This window comes from Balearica regulorum, chromosome 8 (genome assembly GCF_011004875.1).
Source record: "Balearica regulorum gibbericeps isolate bBalReg1 chromosome 8, bBalReg1.pri, whole genome shotgun sequence".
Classification (NCBI taxonomy): domain Eukaryota; kingdom Metazoa; phylum Chordata; class Aves; order Gruiformes; family Gruidae; genus Balearica; species Balearica regulorum.
The window spans coordinates 22211926-22235529 of record NC_046191.1 but is presented as its reverse complement, the minus strand read 5'-3'; the positions used below and the strand labels follow the sequence as shown (position 1 = coordinate 22235529).

The window sequence follows — 23604 nt, the reverse complement described above, 5'->3', positions numbered from 1 at the left end:
ACCCTGACAATATCAGAATACATTTATTTCATATCTGCTTTTCTTTCAGCCCACTGACAGATGTATGTTGGGGCAGGGAGGAAAGGCTTTGTTGGTCACCTCTGAAAGATTCTGAAAGAGGAAGTACCTAGTTCTGAAATCACAGGACATACAGAATAGATATTCGCTATACCTAGACGCCCACAAATGCCTTGGTGGGCATTTAGAGCCTAATCACAGCAAGGGTCCTGAGCAAAGTAGAGTTGATCCCTCTTTCCTGTTTAAGAAGAGGTGGAAATATCTTCAATTCCCAGTTGAAACTAACAAGCATTTATGTTTGGGCATTTAACTATACCGTGCCTAACAAAAAATACTACATTGCCATATCCTAGCTAGGGACAGCACAATTTTATTGCTGATGTACATCCTCTCTTGAGCTTCAAAACCTCCACTGCTACCACAGTAGCCTTTATTAACTGAAGATTCTCTCCTGATGATTCTGATCGGTCTCTCTCCATTTGTCCTCCAGAGCAATGGAAGAAAGAGTCTGGCCATGTGTCCAAATAACTTCTCATTAATCAATTGCAAAGTACCTTCCAGCAATACTTTATATCAAAATGAGTATTTAAATAAGATTAAAAATTGGTAGATCTCATTCTGGGCCCTATAAAATGAAGAAGCAGGTAGAAGCATCCTGCAGAGTGTAAAAGCAATCCATTCCAATATGTTTTGTTTTTTTTAAAATTCATGCATGCTAATTCCCTTTCACATGGTAACCCTCCCAGTCAACAGGAGCATTCTTAGGAGTCCTTTAATTTAGATATGTCACCATAGAGGCTAAAAAGCTTTGCTTCACCTATTGCCATCAGGTATGTGATGAAAAGAAAATTCTAAAAGAGAAATACATAGCTTGAGACTTAAAACTCCCTAGAAAATAAGATACTCTAAAATATATGTAGAACTCAGAGAAAGAAATAGACTACAAGACTTGAGTAGTCCCTTTTCCTAATCTTCCTATAAAGGGCAGAATAATCTGATTTTAGCCCTAGCAAGGTCTTTAAATACAAGAATTTTTGTGCATTAAATTAGAATTCCCAGCCTACAAACTGCAGACAACTTCTTTGTCATCTGAAATAGCAGACTAGAACTCTGCCGTTGCCAGGTGTAAGGTTTTATGCTTTCTTTGCTTCACTCTTTATCTGTCTAATCTCTCTAGCTGGTGCCAAACCCAGATTCAACCTAGCACGTAATTTTAATGCCATCATAAACTAGTATCTTCCATTCTCATACTCTCAGAGTTTGATATCTTCATTACATCACATCTGCAGAACTGACTTCTAAATTATGCACAATATAACTTAGAAAGTTATTATTCTGCAAGGAGACTGAAAAAATTAAGAAATTGCTCTCAGAGACATATTTTTTGCCGTTCTGTTGAAAAGAATAGCAAAGAGAATGTGATTCCCAGTGCTCAGCAAGAACTTAGACTTTTTTCGTGTCCCCTGGAGATCAAAATAAGCTTTATGCTGTTGCAGAAATCATCTGCAATTTCATAAAAACTAATCCAAATAATAAGCATTCCATTTAAAGATAGATTGTTAGATGATGCGTTAAACGTTGACTTTTTCTGCACAAATGTCATTGAAATGTCTAATACTTTTAATTGTGAAGAAAATATTTTTCATTTTGATTCATATTCACATGGGAATCTATTTTAAATATTCTAAAACATTACAAGTGTGCTTTCAATAAATACCAGAATTAAGTCTATTATAGATGTGCAAATCTGAGTCTTTGAGAGATAAACAAATAATGATTGTTTGTACTGAATGGAAAAGTCTTATGAATAATGCTACATTCTCTACGGAGAAATGTAGAAATGCTTAATAGACCTTGATCATGCAAATAGAGTTGTCTCTATATTTGCTTTTAATCTCATTCCAGATGCCATAATCACTAACTTTTCCTTTTGGATGTTTGTTTGTTGCAGGGTCCTCCCGGTCCACCAGGTCTCCAGGGTCCTGTTGGTGCCCCTGGTATAGCTGTAAGTAGCTTATTCAGAGCAAGCCTCAATCTTGCCATAGCTTATTTGAGACTTAGAAGTTATTTAAACTGTGTGCTCCTTACTTAGGAATATATTTCAAAACACTATTAACAGTTCTATCATTGTCCCCTTACATGCAGTTGCTTATTGTAAATAAGCCTGCAGAGGTGTTATTTTGTTCCAGATTTACAGCAGGGCAAAACTTTGAAGGAATTACTAAAAATGAAATGATGTAAATAGCGGATGGGGCCCATCCTTTCAGTGAACTTGTTTGATGGTTTGTATGACAGTCAGAGGTAAAATTAGATTAGTACCAGATGCATTTAAAAGAGAATATCTCTTTTTAAAATCCACCTGACACCAGGTGGATTGATTTTTATCTAGAAGGTTCTTCTACCATGAAGATTGGTAGAACTACATGCTACTCACATTTACTAGTATGTAGGTATTAACAGCTAGAATGTTTATGCAGAAGTGAAAGAGAAGAGGTATTCAGAGAAAATTTTTGAGAGACATGCAGTATTATTTGACCTACATTAAACCAGGGCATATACTGGTATTCTATTTGTATAACAGATTTCATTCAATAAAGGTGGTGTACATGCATTTGTAAGGACATTAGGAGTGATTCTGAGCCCTCTTGTAGTTGTTTTCCAGTGATTTCAGTGGACCTTTTTCTGTTATTATCAGATCTGTATTAATCCTGCTTTTTGCTGTTTCCAAACAGGGAGGTGATGGAGAGCCAGGCCCAAGAGGTCAGCAGGGGATGTTTGGGCAAAAAGGTGATGAAGGTCCTCGAGGCTTTCCTGGCCCTCCAGGCCCTATAGGCTTACAGGTAAATCCCTTTATTGTTTTACCCTCCACCTGTAAGAACCCTGATTTCGGTGTCAGAAACTGAATTAGTATTGTCTTCTATTAAATAAATGATAGCATCAGTTAATAAGAACTGAAAGATCCCATATTCATAGAGTTCATGTATAAACAGTAGATTTAACGCTGAAGGAGATTGGTAAAATGCTGTGAAACTGAACTCCTGGATACCATAGGCTTTAGAATTTCATTCAGTAACTCATTCATTTATAGAGTCCAACAATTTCTGTTTTAACAAGAGCACTTCTTTTTACTGGAGATACATATTTTAAAGAAAAGATTCAACCTGGAGGAGTATTTAACATGTCCTGGTCATTTACTGTTTTTTCACAATACATTTTGGCAACATGGTGTGTTTCTCAGTGATACCATCACAGACACTACTTGAATTCTGAAAGATTAGCAGAACTCCATGGTGCTTATACACTGCTGCCATCATTGGCAGGTTCCTATAGTTTCATGTTTATTCCTCTTCAATTTGTTATTTTATGAGTCAAAAACCACAAAGCAAGCATACAATAAAATGTTTTTTGTTATTATCCTTGGTTTTTTTCCCAAATCTTGGATGCTGTTTCAACTGATGTTTTTCAATAAAGTCCACCTTCACATTTTAAATTTAATGAGCACTAAGCTACATAAATATAAAAATCAATTAGATAGAGACTTATGCAAATGAAATATTTCAAAACTATTAGTTTTCTTTACTCTTCTGTGTGTTTTAGGGTCTGCCTGGCCCACCAGGTGAAAAGGGTGAAAATGGTGATGTGGGCCCAATGGTAAGACTTCTTCCCCATTGGTGGCTCTGGGGGCCATAAGTATCATCTGTGTAATACTGTCTTTGTAGCTCACAATTTGATAAGCTACTCCTGAATTTGGTGCCTGAGTATGAAACATTTTGCGTAACATAAACTCTCTCTGGGCTTTACTTTGCTTTCCCACATCTATCTCCTCATCTTTAATGTCAAGATTTATGTAAGTTAAGAAAATACTCTGAAGATTAGGTAGCAAAGCAGATGCTATGTGTGTCTGAGAGGGGACGGTGGCAAGCAGGTTCAGGAAAAAAGAAAAAAAGGAGAGAGAACTGCACCATAGAGTTTGGAGCTACTTTTCTGAAATTCAGGGCATTGTACCTTAGCTTCAGGTAATTGCAGGCTGGAAGATGGTAAACACTACTTGGCTATTTTTACTCTGTTTCTCTGGGTGATCTTGAGACTACATTTTCCAACTGTTTATACTGTTGACGGAATGCCTTCTGGGCTGGTCCTGACTGAAATGAAAGCTATACAGTATAGATTTGCCTCCAAGACCCTATGCCAACTCTGGATACTTTATTATTGCCCGCCTGTAGGCACCATGGTGCAGTACTGTCACGTGGCTGTTACAAGACTGATAAGCTACTCCAGGGTCTTTGCACAGAGGAAGGGCTATGCAGGTAACCTGCAGGGAAAATATAGTGCAGGAAACCAGTCCTCAGGAGTCCTAAGCATCAGAGCATTTCCAGCTCAGGTACTGTATAATATAGCGTGAATTCCCTGCCGCCTTATGAACTCATGCAATGGGTAGCAATCTGGCCCTGCTGTTTCTGTAGCACTGCGAAGATGAAAAGTCCTCTACAGATTGAGTATATTATTTTTCATTGGCCAAAAAAAACCCCCACTGGACTTATTCTTTATGATTGTAACTATATCAAATTATCTCTTTGATACAGGGTCCACCTGGCCCTCCAGGTCCCAGAGGTCCCCAGGGTCCTAATGGAGCTGATGTAAGAATTAGCCTATTTATTTTTTTTCTCTTGGTCATTCAGTAATAACCACTGTATTTGGGATAACTATATTTGGGATAATTAACATCTTTTATCATTGTAGGGTCCTCAAGGCCCCCCAGGCTCAATTGGCTCTGTTGGAGGTGTTGGTGAAAAGGTAGGTGTTAATAATATCCTCCTAGAAAGAGAAAACATTGGGATAGGAATGTGAATATACATTTTGATTCTTCTTCAGAGCTATATAGATAAATATATTACAGTTCCTAAATATCCTTCATTGATCTAGTAATTTTAATAGTGATCTAACTATACTCCTAATGGCTGACTTACCATGGTTGGTCTTTTTATTTCATGTTTTACATCACAAAAATATTTAACAGTCAGAGGAAAGAGCTTTGGAACAGAAGAGTTACTTTTCAGGTGAAGGATTAAAGTAAGGTTATGGTGATTTCCTTAACTACATAGTTTGATTCCTACAGTAACATTATAGGCTTCAAGTGGTTTTTATTTTATACTGGTGTAGCTTAGAATATCATACAGCCCTCTATCTGGAACATTAAGAATATAAGCTATTATCTAACGTACCAGTGGTAAACATATCTGTGAGGTGAAGCGAACCTGAAGTGTCACACTGTATCTGTTCCTCATACAGACAGATTCAGTTCCAATAAAGTCAAAGGTTTGAGGATGATTTGTGCTAGTTGAAAACGTGACTTAAGACTGATGCTATATGACATTCATTCATCAAAATTCTTTTAATTGCTATTTTCAGTTCTCTATTCAAAAATTTCCTACCACTATATGGGGTTACTTTTTTTAAAAATTTCATATCTTACCCAAAGAACATGTCAGATAATATCTTCCTTTTTCTTAAAGGAAAAATATTGTATGCAATAGATGTAATGGCTTTTTTGTGTGTGTGATTTATTTGAATCACCAGTGTAAACTATGATAAAATGCTGAGCAAACAAAAAATTCAAAAGGGACTCTCTTGAAATTCCTATTTATGTTTATTTTAACAAGTTAGATGACCTCAGTCACATCATGTGTGTAAGCCTAAAGCATTTTGCTGTAATGTTACAGAGTTAATAAGAATTTTTTCTTTAACTTTGGATTTGAAAGAAGATTTTGAAAGGAGCATAAGGTGAAGGAAACTGAGTAGAAATATATTCCAGGCTACTATGTATTCAATCAAATGCTAATGTCAATGAATCCTAGAAAAGACATCCCTAGGAATGTCAATATTGGTAGTTTTTCAGACAAATCACAATATTAATAACTTTTCAGAATGTGAAGCAAGTTTTCCTTTTTTTCTTCCTGTCCCATCAGATAATTAATTGCACAGGTAACTTTTCCCTCATCTTCCTCATACACCATTACTGAACTTCAGCACTTCAGAAGGCTTAACTTCTGCTCCCTTTCATTTATCCACATATTCTCTTTGACACAGTGTACCAGTATTGTACCTCTAGGTACAAATCCATCAGATCTATGAATTTACAAATAATTACTCCAGTACCAGGTCAATCAAAATCACTTATATTTGTCATGATCCTCTTCTCAATCCCTGTCCAAAACCATGTCACTCACAGACCTTTTAGGTGTTGTTTCTTTTCACCAGATAAGGAAGTTACGATTGTTTTCCCAGGATCATTTGCATGACTAATAATTAAAAAAAATAATTAAAATCTGCAGTTCATCCTATAGTTTCTCACAAGCTGCTTCTTCCTCTGCAATAACAAAAGATCTTTCTTATGATGCTCTTCAATATTGTTGCTATCTATCATGCCAATTTTGGTTATGTGTCTGTTTTCTTCACTAAAATGTCTTTTCTTTAAATAACCCTTTACTTGTATTAGGGCCATGTCAAAAGGAATCACCAACTTCTTATCAGTATGACCAAGCTATTCTTTTAATAGAATTTTCAGATATTTCATGATTTTTTCTACATGTCCATCAAATAAATCACTTACCAGTGCTCTGATAATCAGCCCATGAAATTTAATTCAAGAACGTGAAATTCAGACTGTTTATCACTGGCTGTTATTTTTATTTCCTCTTGCTCATTTCCCATATTCTCTGCATTCACACAGAGAAGCTTCCAAGTATATTATTTTGGAAGTTTTATTTCTTCTAATTACTTTCTTCCTCCTTCTCAAATTTTACTACATGCCAGTTTTTCTCCTAGTTAGGACACCTTCCTTCTTAATTCCAGTGCTATTTAATGAATTCTGCAAGCTTAGAAATCATAGAGTTGTTTTGTCAGGAGGAGTTCCCACAGTGGGAGGACAGTTCATGCTTTTAAAGAAAAAATGCACTTTCTCTTTCCCATTTTTTCCCACATATTTTTTCCCCAATGTTTTTCTTATTACATCAGCGTGCTTTGGTCTCTGCATCCCTTTCAGGAAAGACATATCATATTACAGATAATGCAATGCAGTGCTGATAGTAGACTCTGGAAAAACATTTTGGCATCCTCCCTGTCACTGTTGGGGAGTGAAATAGATTTGCTCAGTCATTAAGACTGGGGTTTCAAAGCCCCCTTATCTTCTGGCAAATTATAAACAATTTTTGTCACAGCACTATGTATTTTCAACTAGCTTCTTGTTTCCTCTGATGTACACACAAAAGCCTAAATGTTCAAAGACATCATCTGCAGTATAAATGTGCATGTAGCCTTGCAGTACTAATGCCTGTAGCCTCCATGGAGCACTTGAGAAGTCTTGAGACTTACGCTCAACCAGAAGCACTGGGAAGAATACAGAGAAACTGTCCAAGCAGCCAGGGATCAGGTTAGGAAAGCCAAAGCCCTGATTGATAGAAAGTAGTCTGGCCAGGGATGTCAAGGACAACAAGAAAAGTTTCTATAGGTATGTTAGTGAGAAAAGGAGGACAAGGGAATATGTGGGTCCCCTCCAGAATGAAGAGGGTGACCTGGTTACCCACGATATGGAGAAGGCTGAGGTACTCAACGACTTCTTTGCCTCAGTCTTCACTGGCAAATGCTTGAGCCACGCTGCCCAGATCACAGAAGGCAGGGACTGGGAGAATGCAGAACTGCCCACTGTAGGAGAAGATCAGGTTCGAGAATTTCTAAGGAACCTGAAGGTGCACAAGTCCATGGGACCTGATGAGTTGCATCCACAGGTCTTGAGGGAACTGGCGGCTGTAGTGGCCAGGCCCCTCTCCATCATATTTGAGAAGTCCTGGCAGTCTGGCGAAGTTCCCACCAACTGGAAAAGGGGAAACATAACCCCCCATTTTTAAGAAGGGTAAAAAGGAAGACCGAGGGAACTACAGGCCAGTCAGTCTCACCTCCGTGCCTGGCAAGATTGTGGAGCAGACCCTCCTGGAGACTATGCTCAGGCACATGGAAGACAAGGAGGTGATTGGTGACAGCCAACACAGCTTCACTATGGGCAAATCATGCCTGAAAAACTTGATGGCCTTCTATGATGGGGTTACAGTGTCCATGGATAAGGGAAGGGCAACTGACGTCATCTACCTGGCCTTGTGCAAGGCATTTGACACTGTCCCGCACGATATCCTTGTCTCTAAATTGGAGAGACATGGATTCGATGGATAGACCACTCGGTGGATAAGGAATTGGCTGGATGGTCGCACTCAAAGGGTTGTGGTCAACGGCTCAATGTCCAAGTGGAGAACAGTGACGAGTGGTGTCCCTCAGGGGTCGGTACTGGGACCGGCACTGTTCAACAGCTTTTTTGTCAGCGACATGGACAGTGGGATCGAGTGCACCCTCAGCAAGTTTGCCGACAACACCAAGCTGTGTGGTGTGGTCAACACGCTGGACGGAAGGGATGCCATCCAGAGGGACCCTGACAGGCTGGAGAGGTGGGCCCGTGCAAACTGCATGAAATTCAACAAGGCCAAGTGCAAGGTCCTGCACGTGGGTCGGCGCAATCCCAAGCATGACTATAGGCTGGGCAAGGAATGGATTGAAAGCAGCCCCAAGGAGAAGGACTTGGGGGTATTGATTGATGAGAAGCTCAACATGAGCCGGCAGCGTGCGCTTGCAGCCCAGAAAGCCAACCGTGTCCTGGGCTGCATCAAAAGAGGTGTGACCAGCAGGTCGAGGGAGGTGATCCTGCCCCTCTACTCTGCTCTTGTGAGACCTGGAGTACTGCATCCAGCTCTGGGGGCCCCAGTACAGGAGAGACATGGAGCTGTTGGAGAGAGTCCAGAGGAGGGCCACAAAGCTGATCAGATGGCTGGAGCACCTCTCCTATGAGGACAGGCTGAGAGAGTTGGGGTTGTTCAGCCTGGAGAAAAGAAGGCTCCAGGGAGATCTAATTGCAGCTTACCAGTACCTGAAGGGGGCCTACAGGAAAGATGGAGAGGGACTGTTTATCAGGGAGTGTAGTGACAGGACAAGGGGTAAAGGGTTTAAGCTGATGGCGGGTCGATTTAGATTAGATGTTAGAAAGAAATTCTTCCCTGTGAGGGTGGTGAGGTACTGGAACAGGTTGCCCAGAGAGGTTGTGGATGCCCCATCCCTGGAAGTGTTTAAGACCAAGTTGGATGAGGCTTTGGGCAACGTGGTCTAGTGGAGGGTGTCCCTGCCCACAGCAGGGGGGTTAGAACTAGATGATCTTTAAGGTCCCTTCCAACCCAAACCATTCTATGATTCTGTGATTCTATGAAATCCAGCTTCCACGCGGAGATTATTCTCTTTGTTGTGCTAATAATTAAGAAAAAGCGTAAAAATAAAATGTTCCAACACATGTTTATCTCTAATTTGATATCAAAGGCCTAACATGCAGATACTCTAAATACCCCATAAGTTGCTCATGACTTCTCAAAACTAGGTCTTGGATGTTTTACAGCATCTATGAATTTATAACACAGGGAGGAAACAGAACAAGTTACTTTAACCTCACACTTCTTTTCCACAAAGCCTAATAAAATAAATTTGCCTCTCTTAGGCTAATCTGTGATAACCACATGGAGTACTGTGCCATTCTTCCACCCTTTCTCCCTTCCACGGCATGTGTTAAACTAGCAGTCAATGCATAATGCAAAATGAATGTCTGCAGAACCTAAGCATTCTTTTCTCCCAGAGTTTAAATCTGGTTTACTGTATGACAAGTCTGATGTAAGAAAACAGCTACAGTCATCTGGTGTTTATACCCCTTCCCATTATATCATTCTAAAATAATTTTTAAAATAGTACATTACTAAGGAGTCCAGCACACTAAACAAGTGAAATCAATAGTTTACATGCTTAATCAGTCATTGATCTATACTACAGATGGAAGTGAGAGGACAAAATGTACTGAGTATTCTGGCCCTAAGTTTAAAGACATGTCTGATAAGTTTGCACAGACATCTTTATGTGTGTATATCATTTTTCCACACACCTGTGTGCAGACAATTGCTGAGGTGCTTAATCAAGATGTGTCTATGACAGTTTATGCTTCCTGAATATCTTCTCCTAACAAATGACTTTTAATAACTTTAATGACTCACTGACTGTGATCTCTTCTCATCCTTCTTCATCTCTCCAATGTGCCTGTAAACGTAAGCCCTCCCAGAAGATATAGCACAGCTTTAGAATTTCTCTCTTGATTTTCTCTCCACAGAGCCATAACATATATAACCAGTCACATATGCATGCCTATGTGAAAAGGGATTGTCTTCTAGAGTCACATTTTTTCTCTTTTTTTCTATTTTGTGAGGATGGCAGAGGAGCAAAACTGAATCCTTTTCACAAGCCCGTCAGTTCAAAGTTGCCTCTCATTCTTACAAAATAAATCACCATGTCCCAGAATTTAACCAAAAGGTGGCAGCCTTCCATCCACTATCTGTCTCTGTGCTTTGTATGGACCGTTCTCTGGAACTGGTCATAAAACAAAGGACTTTTAAACTACTGTCCTTAGCCTGATATAAATCATTCTTGTTGCTTAATCCAAGGAGGTTTTCAGAATTAAACATGTCCATGAAATGACATGACTCTTTGTAGTTTAGAATTTCTGTCTCTGCTTGTCGAAATTCTGTCAGAGGAAAGTTTTGCCTAAGACAGACGACACTAACTTTTGAAAGATCTGACCTGATAACAAAAGAGGAAAAAAAATCCAGAGGTAGAATAAATCTATTATTAGATCTTAAAATCTATTTCCCAAAAGAACATATTTCCCATGGAGAAGGTGCATCTGATTCTGAATTAATACCATCCTTACCAAAAAATGCAAGGAAAGACAAGGGCAAACAATAACCTACAGATTGCAGGTTTTAGTAGCTATAAATATGCACTCTATAAATATATGTCAGGTACAATCTTCTCTAACATTTAACTCTCTTAACAGCTAAAACAAGTACAAACTTCATAGTACCTCTGAATATTTGGAATATAAAAATCAGTGTCAGAAAAAAAGGACTGTATACAGGGCAGAGTGACATTTTTTAATAAAGCACTGATTTAGAAGTATTAATATGAGACAAAATTTTAACTGGTCTCATCTTTCACAGATGCCCTTTAAGGGGAACATCGTGACATTTTCTAGCCCTTCCAATTTTGCTGTCTTCCACACTGCTGCTTATTGGGGAGTTACTATACACAGAGCTCATATAGGCTGTCTGGATCTGCCAATTTCAACAGGCGTGCTATAGCAGGGACCCCTGAGATTCCAGGAGCACAGCGTTCCCCCGTTATCCCCAAGTATAGGTCAATATATCAGAGAAAGCCCATCTTTTATCTTGTTGCATGATATCATAAAATGAAGATGTGTTTGCCAGCAGGAATGGTAAAGAATGGATTACAAATCAAATGTGAATCATCATAAATTACAGTATCATTTGGCAGAAAGGCAGAAAAAGAACTTACTCTCTGAGAAGCTTAGAAGGGAATTATACTGGCAGAGGTGCTTGTCAAGGAAGACTTGGCACAATTAGCATTCTTGTGTCACCCAGTTAGTCCTACAATAGGGACACCTATTGAAGGGGTCTATATCGCGGACTCTGTTAGATATAACATATCTACTAACGTGAATAACATCAATTTGTTTGCTAATTCCAGACCTCATTCTCTGTTGCTACATAAATCTAATTTGATTGATGGTAGACATGGACAAAAAAACAATATTAATGATGCTGCAGATTCAGAAAAACCTGTGCAGAGGATAAGGAAATGAAGATTATGAATTTTCCTAGAAAACATACTGAAGTTTCCACTAGACTTTTTTTTTTAAAATAATGAATGCTGTATCACAGAAGCAAATTAATATTAAGTACTAAGCAGGATCATTAATTTCTAAAATTACTGCAAATATAAGTATGTCTAATAAAACGTATCACAGTTTCTAAAGGCAAATTCACCCTTTACAAGTGCCCTTTCTAAAAGACATTTTAATATTGCTCCTAAAATTGTGCTAATCTGTCAATTGGGTGCTTAGATCTTCTTCCATTCATCTAACATAATATTTACATTGGGCCAAATTCTAGACCCAGTGAGGTCATCGTGCTGCCATTAGCTTCTATGAAAAAATGTTCAGTATGTACTCCATAAGATCTGTTTAAAATTCATATTCTATCATCTATACATTGATACTGTCTGTGTGGAAATGACAGACACGCATGTTGTATTAATTGAGTTGTCATAGAATGAAGAGGGGCGTGCAGGTCATACGAGGTATGAAAGATACACAAATTTATTCCAAATCTCTGATTGAATTCAGTAGAGGGGATGGGGTGAAATGCACTTTCAGCACTGAAGTACTCTTGCTTATAGGCATAATTATTGGCAAGGTTCATTTGTTTTGGAGAAAGAATACGTATGGGGAAAAAAATCCCCCCATTAGCAGTTACATTGAGAAATCCTTTGGACTAAAAATATATAGTTCTTATCGCAGCACTCCATGACAATCACAAAGCAGATTCTGTTTTCCTTTTACAGATTTGTGTATCTGTGATGCTAATAGCTACATTTTCTACTAACAGAGTAGTTTTCTATAAAGGTTTATTTATCAGACCACTGAGCTAGAAAATAATCAGACATAATAAACTTTAAAATGAGCAATTGCAAAGAAAGTCTTTGAGCCAATACTTTGTATTAGACTGAATTAACTTAAACATTCACTTAATAGTGTATAATCTTTGACTTGTACAGATTTTCTTCATACGGTCTCATCCTCAAAGCCATTTGCTTTACTAAACAATTTCCATCACCCATAAATATATAGTGTACACCTTTTTGGCCTGTGGTGAAAATTTTACTAACTGTTATGCTATTATTTTATCCTTATGTTTTTCTTTATATAATTTTTTATTCTAACAGTAGCTATAGCAATAATTGGCATTGACATTCCATTTCCAATTAGTATTCACTTATTTGTAGAAACTTGCTTCCAGGCAAAATGTATCTTCCAGAGAAAAAAACATACACAATCAATATACTTCTTTGGTTTTTCTGTGACTAGAAAGAAAGATGACAAACAGGAAATTTGCAATACATAGGATAATAAAGGGGAAGGTCTTCCAAAGCCCAAAAGGAAGGTTAGTCTCCCTGACTCACTAAAAGCTTAGTTTGATATATTGTCTTTAAAATTTCAGATTCCAGTTCTGCAAAACCATATGTAACCCAACCCCCTTTAGGTAGGCCAAATAGAAGACAGTTCCTGTAAGTTTTTCACAGGAATAAACATGAGAAGAATATGTAATAACAGAAGTAAATTCATACAAATATTGTCCCTAATGACTCATCAATTTATCCTCACACATTTACAGGGTGAACCTGGAGAAGCTGGTAACCCTGGACCTCCTGGAGAATCTGGAACATCTGTGAGTATTGTGGTTTTGTCTTATTATTAACCTATTACAGTGAACTAAGGCATCTGGTAGTGCTTACTTTAGAAAGCATTTAATCAGATTACTTGAGTACTTGTGTATGATTTCTTTAAATTTTCAGTGAAGAACTTATACCTTTAAAATGCAATTTGTTTCCTTATAATTATAGCCACATCTTGTACTAACAGCTAGAGGACAAAGCTGAAGACTTCCTAAGAGAGTACCTATTTTTTTCTTCCAAAAGTATTAAGCTTGACATGCATGTTTTTACCTCTGAAGACAGTTCATTGATGCAAACTGGGTGCAGATGTTTGCATTTGACCTGAGATACACAGGTTTTCCATTCTGAGGCTGAGGTCCTAATTTCCCATTCACATGCCAGCATTTATTGATAACATTGCCCAGGTCTGAAAAAGTTTTGCCATCGTAATCTTTTTTTAGCCATTCAATTTCCAGGTGACATTTTTGTGTTCATATGCTTTCTACAGGGTCCAAAAGGTGAAAGGGGAGAAAAAGGCGAGGCTGGTCCACCTGGAGCAGCTGGGCCACCAGGTGCTAAAGGACCTCCAGGTGATGATGGGCCTAAGGGTAACCCAGTAAGTGAGCTTAATAATTTTAACACAAAGCCTTGTGAGGCACTGCTGAAGTTGCGCTACATATAGAACTGTATATAATTTTCTACATTTGAACTAATTCATTACATGCTTCATACAATGTTTGTGGTGATTGCTACCTGCTTGTCAATGGATAACACATTCCTTGGTTTTTTTCCTGATTTATCTAGGGCCCAGTTGGTTTTCCTGGAGATCCTGGTCCCCCTGGGGAACCTGGTCCTGCTGTAAGTATACTTAAAAAACACTTTTAGGTCTAAGTCTTGGTTTGTGCTAAATTCTAGTTAACTCTGACTCTTCTTTTTCTGGGGATGAGGTCTTGCCTGTAAGATCTGTTGCTTTTCTTTTCATATATTTCTTAAGGCTTAAAAAAGTATTAGAAATCTTTAAAAAGTTTTGAAAACTAGTGTCCTTAGGAAAATGCTCTGTGGAAAAATAGTGCTTTTACATTTTTATATGAAACTTTTTACTTATTTTAGCTGAATTTTGTAATTTTTTTATTTTCCCATTAATTCTGTAGGGTCAAGATGGTGGTGGTGGAGAGAAGGGTGAAGATGGTGATCCTGGTCAACCTGTGAGTTGTTATTTCCTTGTAGAGATAGAACTGCCCATACTATAGGCACAACCAGAAACAAGAATTCAGTTTCTCTTACAAGTAGAAACAAATGATGTGTTAAGGATTTGTAATAGAGCTGCTGAGGAGTATGAAAAATAGAGCAACTCTGAGCATAAGAAAGGAATGTTGCAGCCAAATAATCTTCATTAGCTGACTTGATGAAATGAAGCAAAACCTTGATGTTTCTGCTTTAAGAAAGTTAAGTATTGGAACAATACTCACATTAAGTATCAAAGTTCTTACATTTCTTGAATTCCCAAATTAAAACATCATTAATTTAATTTATTTTTATTGCAAAAAGATAAGATTTCCATTTTGGAAAGTCTCTTTCTAGCTGTCAAAGTTCTGATTATCAAGGAATTATCCTATACAGTACTGTTTGAAAATAAAAAAATGCTAGTAAATTGAACATATGGTTGGGAGTGAGTTATAAACAGGGGTTCACCTGTAAACTTCAGGAAATTAGTATCTGTATGTCTTTCTTAACAGTCAGTACTTCTAGAGTGTTGTGTTCCTGAAAAAAAGCTTATCAAACTGTTCAGCAACCCTGAAATATGTAAGCGTATCACAGCTTGCCAAGATGGAGCAGCCAAATGGCTATCAGTGCACAAAAGATTTTTCAGGAGAAAGCCACTCATAGGGCAGCTAACTGACAGGTCTAAGTGAAAAATTTTGGCAAAAGTAACAACTTCAGCACCTGAGAAAGCAAGAAGCTTCTTAATGGAGTTAGGCAGTAGGCTAAGACTATATATGTTACTTTGTGCAGCCACTTTCTGGTCTGAAATGTTTTGTTGCAAACGGGAAGAGAAAAAAAGAATGACTGCATTTTATACACTAACAAAAATTGTTAAAAATTTCAAAAGACTACCCTAAGAAAGGATTTCTTCAGTAAGCAGGTATATTTCTCTGTGTATTTGCACATTGTGTGTACTTACTTTCTGTCCCTTGAAAAGTGCCAACATATTGCAGATGTTTGTTGCATTTAATAAAGATAATAATGTTATCCTTTGTTACCACTGAGCTTATCATTTTCCATTGCAGGGTCCACCAGGTCCTTCAGGTGAAGCTGGACCACCTGGTCCGCCTGGAAAAAGAGTAAGTAATTTCTCATTTTCTCTTTGTGAGACACGATGTTCTAGAGAATTTCAGCTACTTGTTTTCCATGTTGTGACACTCATATATGATGTCTGAAGTTTCTTTTAAGTAATGTGAGAAATGAAAAAATAGAAACAGCAGAGAAGACCCTTTAACATGGGTTACCTGGAACATGGGAACAAAAAATATGTAGAGAAGAATGTATTTCTTATCTATAAATATGCTTTTCTTTTCACCCAAGTGAATTCAGTGCCTGCTAGGGTAAGAATTCAGTGTCTGCTAAATTGGTCTGCTAATAGGAGTGAGTGATTATGAGAATAAAACAAGACATCATCCTTAGGCACATGACTGCTGGCAGGGAGCCAGAAGAATGTGTCTGTTTTGGTGTCTTTAGCTTCTGAAATGTCAATGCAGCTTTTGTGCAAACCTGTGTCATCCTCTCTGCATACAAAATTAACAAGCGGATATTTCTGTAACTTTTGAAGCTATCCATTATTTCTAAAGTCTTTGAAGCTTCACAGGCTTTACAAATATCGCTAATCATAACCAGTAAATAATGTTACACTTACAGAAATGTAGTAGCTGCATCAACCTTTAGGTCTGCTTCAGAGAGCAATTAGATGTAGCTTTTACACCTTAAAAAACAAGGGAGGGTGCATCATTAAATGTAAGCTGCGAGCTATTTAACACAATGTGTTAAATTGGTCTATTTAATAGGCTTGAGTGAACTGACATGCCTAATTAGTTTTATCTATTTTACACAATGATCTCTTTGCTCCACCAACTTGCAAAACATTTATAATACTGTAAATGATTATGGTAGCATTAGCAACCTTATCACTAGAACTGAAATATGGCTTGATTGAATATTAGCAATTAGTATGTTTGTTTGACATCAAATAAGGACTTCCTACTTTATTATCCAGAAAGGCAGTAGCTCATTCTTAACAGATTGGATATACTGCATCTAATTGTACCCAGACAAAAACCACTTTAGAAACACAAATATCATGTCACCTGTGGTTTGACATCTTTCCAATTTAGGGAAAATGTATGGCTAAATATTGCCAAGTAATCCCATTCTTGATTCTGAAGAAAACATTTTGTAGAATCAGATTCTGTGTTACTTGAGTACCTGAATGTTTCAAGCTTTTCTACAGAGACTGTATTGTATTGATATTACACCAGAGGGAAACAAAGGATTGAAAGCTTCATACTGTGCTGGCAGAATGAACATACAAATGATGAAAACTAATGAAGAGCATTTTTATGGTAGAATGGATTTCAACAAAAAGCCCTAACAACTGTCTAAGAAGGACATACCATTTCAGTAGTAATACTGCTGTCTGCGGAAGTGCAGCTCTGCCGATACTACTAGAAAGCAACATTCCACCCCATTTTTTGTTTTTCTGTATCTGAAATGACAAGCTGGCAGAGCTCAGGATTCATACTTTTAAATCTAGTCCTTTGAACTCCTCGACTGTCCAATCTCCTTATTTATTCTGTTATTCATTTTCATTCCCTTCTTCCCCTGTATTTTGGAACTGACTTCAACTCCATTTCACTGCTTGGTCTTATGAAATTATGTTTATTACCAGGTTTCAAAGTTTTGAGCAATCTGTGTCTAGTATTGCCAGTTATAAAGAGGTTCCCCCAGCTTTACCTGGGAAGCAAATTCTAGTGAAAGACATGGACATAGTTTTCCCATTGTATCTAAGAGACTTCATACTTACAGTGATATTTAACTATCAAGTGAAGGCCGAGAATAAACTATTTTTCCTAGTTAGTGGTAGGTGACAGTAATAGGATTGCTATTAGTTAGTGAGATAAGCAAATACCAAAACTGTTTCACTGTGGTGCTCTAAAGGCTTTGACAATAAATACCAGAGCCTTGTAGACTTGAGCATGGGTTTCATGGACAAGCAGTATGGTGACTTTCTTTTAAGAAATACCACTTAGGAAGTACATGTCAGAACAAGAAGCCTGTTCCAGATTCCTACTCTGAAGAGGTAAAATTGACTGGCCTGCTAATGACCACTTAGCTCAAGTCTAAATCAAAATAAAACGTTAAATCAATGCATGAAACAAAAATGGATCATCAGAGCATCCACCAAATCTGTACCCTAACTAATGTATCACTTTCCAGACCAAATATTTTTTGCTCTTTCAAAAAATATTTCCATCATTGCCTTTCAGAAAGTTGTAATACCACAGATACACTGATCTCTACCTTGTGCAACTGAAAGTATCTTCAGAATGACGTTCTATATTCAGATGAATTACTAGATTACATACATATTGATAGACCAAAACAATAATCTAAGGTCATACCTTGTGACATAGTCATTGATAAAGTCTCTCAAAGTGATTACATATATTCTTGATTTTTTTAAAATTTTCATTAAATCATAATTAATATTTTACAGATCCTGACTTCTGAAATGATCTGTACATGTACCAGATCAGAAAAATACATGCTTAGAAGGCTTTATACATCTGTGTAGTCATGGTGCAAGTAATCATACTAATGGTGCATGCAAATCTAGCATGGATTTGAGCACATGCTGTTTAGAAAATTAGAGCCATGAAAGCTATCAAGAGAAACATATAGCTAAAGGGATTTTATCTTTAACAAATGGAAGGCCAGATTCTGTACTTCAATGCAAGAGAGGATCGATGCCCAAAACACCAACTGATTTAAAAATACATATTCATTAGATTAGGCTTTCAGGGACTAGTTTAGTATTGACTAAACTCTATTTTTGAATTCAATGATAAAATGTCCTGTAATGAATTAAACATCTCAAAAGGCCTCCTGATCCAAAGCCTGCTTATCTAGAAATGCAAATACAAAGACTGAATCACTCTACAGTTATGTTGTTACTATTTTCTTCTGAAACGTAATTCTTTGCATATACTTTTGGGACTGTTTGTTTGTTTTGCCATAGAGTACTGGGTAATATCTCTGGTTTGAATTCATTGTTTTCTATTTGATGAATGTTAAAAATAGCATGAGGAAAAGACACCATCAAATAACATTTATTCTTAAAACAAATAACATATACAATCAATAAAAATTAACAAGCTTATGTTTCTCTCAGCCTTTCAGTGTGTTAAGCCCGTCAGCTGTGTTTTCTTTATTAAAGTCAATTAGATGTCTAGATCACATACACATAAGGATCCTTATATCAATCCAAAAATGTTAGAATTTAAAGTGGAAGACTGAAATACATTTTTGTTCTAAACTGGAGGGCATACTGTCTGCTTTCAATAAAAGAACAGATGTCAATATTGCAACAAAGCCTGCCTCTAAATTTTGTGAAATAAAAGTTTATTCCGTTAGTTGCCTTTATATACAATGTTGAATAACTTAGCAAAAGAGGAAGTGTTTCTAGGAAGGAGATTTTCTTCCATTCTGGCTACAGCATCATGCTGCCTGAGCAGGGTGCACACCCCACTTAAAAATTAAGCTGATTTTCTCTCTCGATTGACAAATGCACAGAATGCCTAACAATACGCCAGGTTCCTGTCTTCACAGACTGATGAAATGTGGTAATGATTTCCTGTGTTGGAAATCATGTTTTTTGTCTGATGACAGACAACTATAAACAACAGTTTAAATTATTTTAATGAAATTATGAAAAATGGAAAAGCAGACAGAAATGCCCAGTAGGCTCATGTAACAAAAATTGAGGACAAGTTTGTTTCTGTATGAGTTCTACTGTCTTCTCAGTTCTGCATAAAACGTATCAGGCAGTATGATCATAATGTAATGATCATAAAAATCACCATGGTAGCTGAGATGGTGAGGGTGGGGAGCCAGGCATTAATTTAAAATTATTCTTGAGATCTTTTCTGCCAGTTAAAATTTACCAGACACTCCAACAACTGAAGTGTAGGAAGGTAAGATAAATAATAATTAGGAGTCTTTCTCTGCAGAAGCACCATCTGTGCCACGCCAGCAATCACAGCCTGTTAGAAAGAGCAGTTCATTTAGCTGCTTTGTGCTTGGTGCAGCATTGGCAGCATTTGATAATGAATGCACCCCCTTTGTTTAGCAATCATGATTCATTGTATTTATAATTTAGTGATCACAGTGGTTTTAGCCCTGCTAATTCATGTTACAGCTGCATTTCTAGATTATGCAGAGACCATATTTCTCAAATACAAACTACCACGCTCAGCCCTTTACAGTTTCTCAGAGTAGATTATAATCCATAAGGGAACTGGAGTGATAGGAATTTTCAAGCAGTAAAGACAATAAGCATGTAAATTAATTCATGTAAGAAAAAAGTCCTGTTTCTAAAATGTTCCTGAGTATTTACCTGCTCATCGCTTTTCTTGTTATCGCTGCAAACTGTGATCCACTCAACCAATTACAACATACACAAAGGGGTATATGCATCAGAGATTATTATTGGAACACTAGTGATTTAAATTATTTTTCCTGTTTTAAAGAGTCCGCACTTAGACCACACTTCCCAGGGCTTTTTAGCTTCTCTGTATTTTGAAGAGGTGAAACTAAGTCCTTTTAGCACTTACAGCTCTTAAAATACCAAAGAGAACCACCTGTTGATACCAACAACAAATGGCCAAAGACCATCATGGGTAATTTAATTCATTTTGCAATACCTTTGATGGAAAGCCTGAGCTATCTCTGCTGGCCAAAAGGTTCATACAGTACTGCAGGTGTTCAGTTCCACTCTGGAGAAAGCTTCATTTCAGAAGCAAATGAATGATCTTAATATACTTCTATGTAAATAGTTATAAAATGAATGTAAATTTCTAGGAATTAAATTAAAACTGGTGGAGTTCCTCAAGGTATGTGCCAATAGTAGTGGATGGCGAGATATATCAGGCTATAAAAATTTCAGGCTAGATTCAGCTCTAGTATATGAGGTCAAACTGTGGTCTAAAGCCCTGAGCTCACAAAGCATGCAGGTAGATGCTTGACTGGAAGAACAGTTCTTGTCTGTAAAATTAAGAATGTGGTTTAGTACTTCAGTTTTAGGGCCCTACATTGTTTTGTCTATTGTTATGAAGTAAAAAGCAGTAAATAAATGGAAGTAATTTAATTTTTCTTGTTGCTGGTCCTTAGAACATTTTTTTATTATTATTTCTGCATAACAAACTGTTTGATGCATTAATGAACAGATGAGTCTTACAGAGTAAGTTTTATAGATTCAGAAAATCACCTTGTATTTGATCATGGTCACTTTTCTTTCCTTTTGATTTAAGCTGCTCATTGGTTTGGAAGAAATAGCTACTTGTAATAAAGACATTTCCCAGGCTAAAAATTAACCTTGTAGGAAAACAGTTGGTCCATTATCTTGAGTGCATCTTTCCTAAACTAAGTATATATAAGAGTACCATTTTCAGAAGAGTACATTAGATTCTAGATACTGCTTCTGTTCAAAACTGAAGCTATGAATATTAATTCCCTGCCCTGAAAACCAGCCCTTGATGTTTTGGAGGAGAAAAACGTCTTTTTATTTTTCACTGAAACCTTAGGAAAATGAAAGATGGGTGACATCAGCAATAGGTAGGCATAGTGCTGCCAGACAACTGCAGCTTCTGTTTTGTGGCCTTTAACTGAACCTTATCCCATCTCTACATCCTCCTGCAGAACCAAGTTATATCTTCTTAGTCAAACAGAGGGGTTTTTAGAGCAGAAGCAGGAAACCTGATACTTAGAGCTATTTGTAGTCAGTGTCTTTATTTCATTCCTTGCAACCAGTAGTCATGTAATTTTTTTTCCCCTTTCACATTTACTGGATAATGTTAAGGCATTTATCAATTTTAATTTTTTTTGGGTGTCCAAATGTAATCAAAAGGCTTACTAAGCCCATCCTTGACTTAGAGAATAAAGAAGTATATGTCATTCTGTGCACTGTAGAATGACGGGCTTTTTTGGAATCAGTGGATAAACTACAGTGAATAGATAGAAGCCAATGCAAAGCAAGTTTAAAACTGTTATTGTATATGTAAATTAGTATTGTTCTTTTCCTTTTACTTTTATATCTTGTTTTTATTTTTTCAAGCTATTTCTTTGTTTTTAACCTCATCATATCAGAGGTGTTAGATGATATATATTCTTTCAGATATTCTAAAATCCCAGAAAATTTTATAAAAGGGAAAAAGAGCTGATATGACAGATTAGGATTTTTAGCCTGTGAATAAAATATCAAGAAAGAAATTTAATGTTCTTTTGTTAGCATTTACTACTTATTAAGTGGAAATTGCACCATCAGATTTTTTTCACTGGTAATATTTTAGAAAACTGAGATTATGAGCTCGGTCTCCATCTTTTACAGGGACCTCCTGGAGCAACTGGTGCTGAAGGCAGACAAGGTGAAAAAGGTGCAAAGGTAATACATTTAAGATTTTTTTCAAGAGCACGGAAATGTAAACTATATATAAATGAAAAGTAAATTGCTTAACATGCAGACTGTGAAACTTATCAAAGTAATAATAGGTAAACCGTAAAATCCAAATTAAGACCCAGAACTAGCAGCAATACGTATCAGAGTACATGGTGGACCCTCACCAGTGCAGGCCCAACTTACCTCACCCCTGTGGAAAAGCAAGATGAGTATGCTTTGCTGGCACCACATCTTTATATGAAGCCATCAAAATTTGTTCAGAAAACTGTCCTGTGCAGAATGCTGTTTTAGAATAGCTTTTAAAAAATGGAGTGAGAAAACTTTGTTCTCGCTTTGTAGCTTGTATATCCCTACAGTGCCAAGCTTAGTCAGTTCTTTCTCTCTGACCTGTTGCTTATGTTCTTTCTAGGGTGAACCTGGTGCAGAAGGGGCTCCTGGAAAAACAGGTCCAGTTGGCCCACAGGGACCTGCAGGAAAACCTGGCCCAGAGGGTCTCCGGGGCATTCCTGGCCCTGTGGTAAGTAAGAGGAGCATATAATAATATTTTAATTGTTGCATTTTTGTATATTCTCTGGTAAAGCAAACTTTGTTTTTTTCTAGGGAGAACAAGGTCTACCTGGAGCGCCAGGTCAGGATGGCCCTCCTGGGCCTCTGGTGAGTACCCTTCCTTTCAGTGCCAAAACAGAAAAAGCACCCTTTAAAATATACCATTAACGTGTCTGTGCATTTACAGAAAAATGAATGTACAAGTCAGTTCTTAGCACAAAGTAGCTATTTTTCTGTGCTGGTAAAATCTGATCCACAACTGCCTTCATTTTATTGCTCTATTTTAATAGGCAGCTGTGCTGAATGCTGCTGAGTTATACCAGGTAAAAAGTGGAGTAAGGCAGTGTAAAACCCAATTCTTGAAATCTGAACAGAATTGAAAATTAAATGAATGGTGCTTACAATCAAAAAATCTACTTCTGTTCCCACATCAGCAAAGCTTAATATCTTAAATCATTCCGTTTCCTTAACAGTGGTAAACTTTGTACATACGTTGATTTTAGTGACTGCTAGTTTAGGAAAACATTATTCATAGGATAAAATTTTAGATTACTCTTTAAAGAAAGACAAAATTAAATCAAAAGTAGGGCCAAAAGGGGACCTCTACAAAAGAAGAAAACATGCTAGTTTTATAGACATGATGCTGCTGTTCATTTTTGTTGTTCATTGTGGCAGTCCCAGGAAATGTAATTCATGACCAAAGTGTTTAAAAAGGTCTGAATGAACCAAGCTCCCAATTTCTAGGGCATCTAGGGCATTCCACAGTTCTCCTCTGTGATAATAATGTGATTAAAGCAAGGGAAGATGATATGTTATCAAATTATATCATTGCTTCTATTTACACTTGCTATTTTAGTGCATTTTTTTCTAACAAGTTGAAAAAACACCACTGTGAG

The 23604-nt window shown here is 37.2% G+C and overlaps 1 protein-coding gene across 6 annotated transcripts in view; it reads left to right on the top strand.

The window, feature by feature from the left end:
- Positions 1 to 23604, top strand: part of COL11A1 (collagen type XI alpha 1 chain) — a 149850-nt gene that overhangs the window by 112909 nt on the left and 13337 nt on the right. For 5 of the 6 annotated variants that reach the window (XM_075760044.1, XM_075760042.1, XM_075760043.1 and 2 more), the window contains 13 exons: positions 1970 to 2023; positions 2751 to 2858; positions 3616 to 3669; positions 4602 to 4655; positions 4759 to 4812; positions 13398 to 13451; positions 13946 to 14053; positions 14242 to 14295; positions 14589 to 14642; positions 15726 to 15779; positions 22094 to 22147; positions 22572 to 22679; positions 22763 to 22816. In XM_075760044.1, the coding sequence (XP_075616159.1) occupies positions 1970 to 2023; positions 2751 to 2858; positions 3616 to 3669; positions 4602 to 4655; positions 4759 to 4812; positions 13398 to 13451; positions 13946 to 14053; positions 14242 to 14295; positions 14589 to 14642; positions 15726 to 15779; positions 22094 to 22147; positions 22572 to 22679; positions 22763 to 22816 (864 nt within the window). Of the gene's footprint in view, positions 1 to 1969; positions 2024 to 2750; positions 2859 to 3615; positions 3670 to 4601; positions 4656 to 4758; positions 4813 to 13397; positions 13452 to 13945; positions 14054 to 14241; positions 14297 to 14588; positions 14643 to 15725; positions 15780 to 22093; positions 22148 to 22571; positions 22680 to 22762; positions 22817 to 23604 lie in introns of all 6 variants that reach the window. The other variant, XM_075760045.1, reaches the window with a different exon arrangement.